Source organism: Cetorhinus maximus, chromosome 3, assembly GCF_964194155.1.
Source record: "Cetorhinus maximus chromosome 3, sCetMax3.hap1.1, whole genome shotgun sequence".
Taxonomy (NCBI): Eukaryota; Metazoa; Chordata; class Chondrichthyes; order Lamniformes; family Cetorhinidae; genus Cetorhinus; species Cetorhinus maximus.
Genome location: NC_135881.1, coordinates 187,387,657 through 187,389,167, shown reverse-complemented (window position 1 = coordinate 187,389,167; position 1,511 = coordinate 187,387,657). Strand labels below are relative to the sequence as shown.

At 45.4% G+C, this 1,511-nt stretch overlaps 1 protein-coding gene across 7 annotated transcripts in view; it reads left to right on the top strand.

Annotated features, from left to right (window-relative positions):
• The window catches only part of trip13 (thyroid hormone receptor interactor 13), a 195,776-nt gene that overhangs the window by 94,050 nt on the left and 100,215 nt on the right, over nt 1-1,511 (top strand). Inside the window, exon 14 of one of the 7 annotated variants that reach the window (XM_078539439.1) lies at nt 559-1,405. The exons of 4 other annotated variants lie outside the window; for them this stretch is intronic. In XM_078539439.1, the coding sequence (XP_078395565.1) occupies nt 559-690 (132 nt within the window). In that variant the 3' untranslated portion in view covers nt 691-1,405. Of the gene's footprint in view, nt 1-558; nt 1,406-1,511 lie in introns of those variants that run through there. 2 more of the 7 variants (XM_078539438.1, XM_078539446.1) reach the window with 2 other exon arrangements.

Here is a 1,511-nt window from a genome sequence, read left to right as displayed (position 1 = left end):
TTAGCACTGTTGCAAACCTTACACCCACATCTTGCACACACTACCAGCTATGCAACCATGATAGCCACACCACCCAAACAGATTGCATGACTTTCCCTGACACACTTCCCTCTCTCTTGCAGGGCAAAATAGTGCACATCTGGAGGCAGCAGGAGAAAACCGGAAGCGGCAGGCACACCTTCATATCCTAACCTCCAGGGAGTAGAAGGTGCTGGCCATTATTGGGAATCCCATTGCTGCAGCTGCGGCCAGCAGAGAGGCTGAAAACACTGCTGATGACAGTGGCCAGAATTTTCCAGCTGCCCTGCAGCGGGCCCAGTGAGCCATTGAAATCTCCATTCACATCGGTGGTACTGGAAGATCCCGCCGGTGTGAGGGGCTGGAAAATTCCCGCCAGCATCTTCATACTTAATCCTCCTTTTCAAATCCCACCACCCCCTCCTCCCATACTCTTTTCGCATTTACAAGCTGCAGATGGTGTAAGCTTGGCACCTCTAACCAACCCCTCCTATCCCCTTCTCACACTACAACCTTACACTTGTGCCTTTCTCCTTTCAGATACCCAAGAAGTGTAACCTGGCCAGGCAGTGGAGGAACAGAAAGAAGACAGTTATGATGAAGACACAACACCACCAGTTGATTTCACACTCGCAGCCACCAGCTCAGATATTGACACTGTGTAAAATTTAGGGAATGGCATAGAGGGAGATCTTCATGTGATGAGATGCCAGGAATGAGCGGCCTGCAGCCAGGCCAAGGGATAAGGATAGTGTAGAAGACGCAGATGAGTATGCCAATGAGCCAATGTACAGATGAAGGCTGATAGATGTGTGCAACAGAATCCTTGGTGTATTGGTTTGCCTGCCAGAAAGCTTAATGTCACTGTTAAGGTGCATAGTGGAGTTCAGCAACTTCCAGCTGCTGCAATAAATGTTGAATTGAGTTTTACATTTATAAATGAGTGGAAAAGAACCTAACCTCCACTTTCTCAACAAGTAGAAAAATGTAGAAAATCATTGTAAGGTGCTTCATAAAGCATAGTCAGATGAAATTGCATCTTGAGCCAGAGAATAAGTTAATAGCAGAGGTGAATAAAACCCTTGGCGTAGAAGTTCATTATAAGGAGGAGAGCGATTAGAGCAATCATGGTGGGTGTTGCAGGGGTGCAGTTATAGATGGATTCCAGAGCATCAGACCATTGAAGGCGTGCCTGCTGATTAGGAAGGGAGAGGGTGGGGAGACACACAGTATAACAACTTTGGCAGAATATAGAGCTCTCAGAAGTTTGTAGGGCTTAAGGATATTACAGCCCCCACAATCTGTGCTGAACAAAATTATCAACATTTCCTGGCACTAAAGTCAATGTCAATAAATTATGGATTATTGCAAATAAAGGCTGTCTCGAGCACTAGTTACAGTGGAATCACGTGAATCCATAAACATCCATTATTCCTATTTACTGGCAGTAGAACTATTTGGGAAGCAAATAATTCCTAAAGATTTGCTTTAAT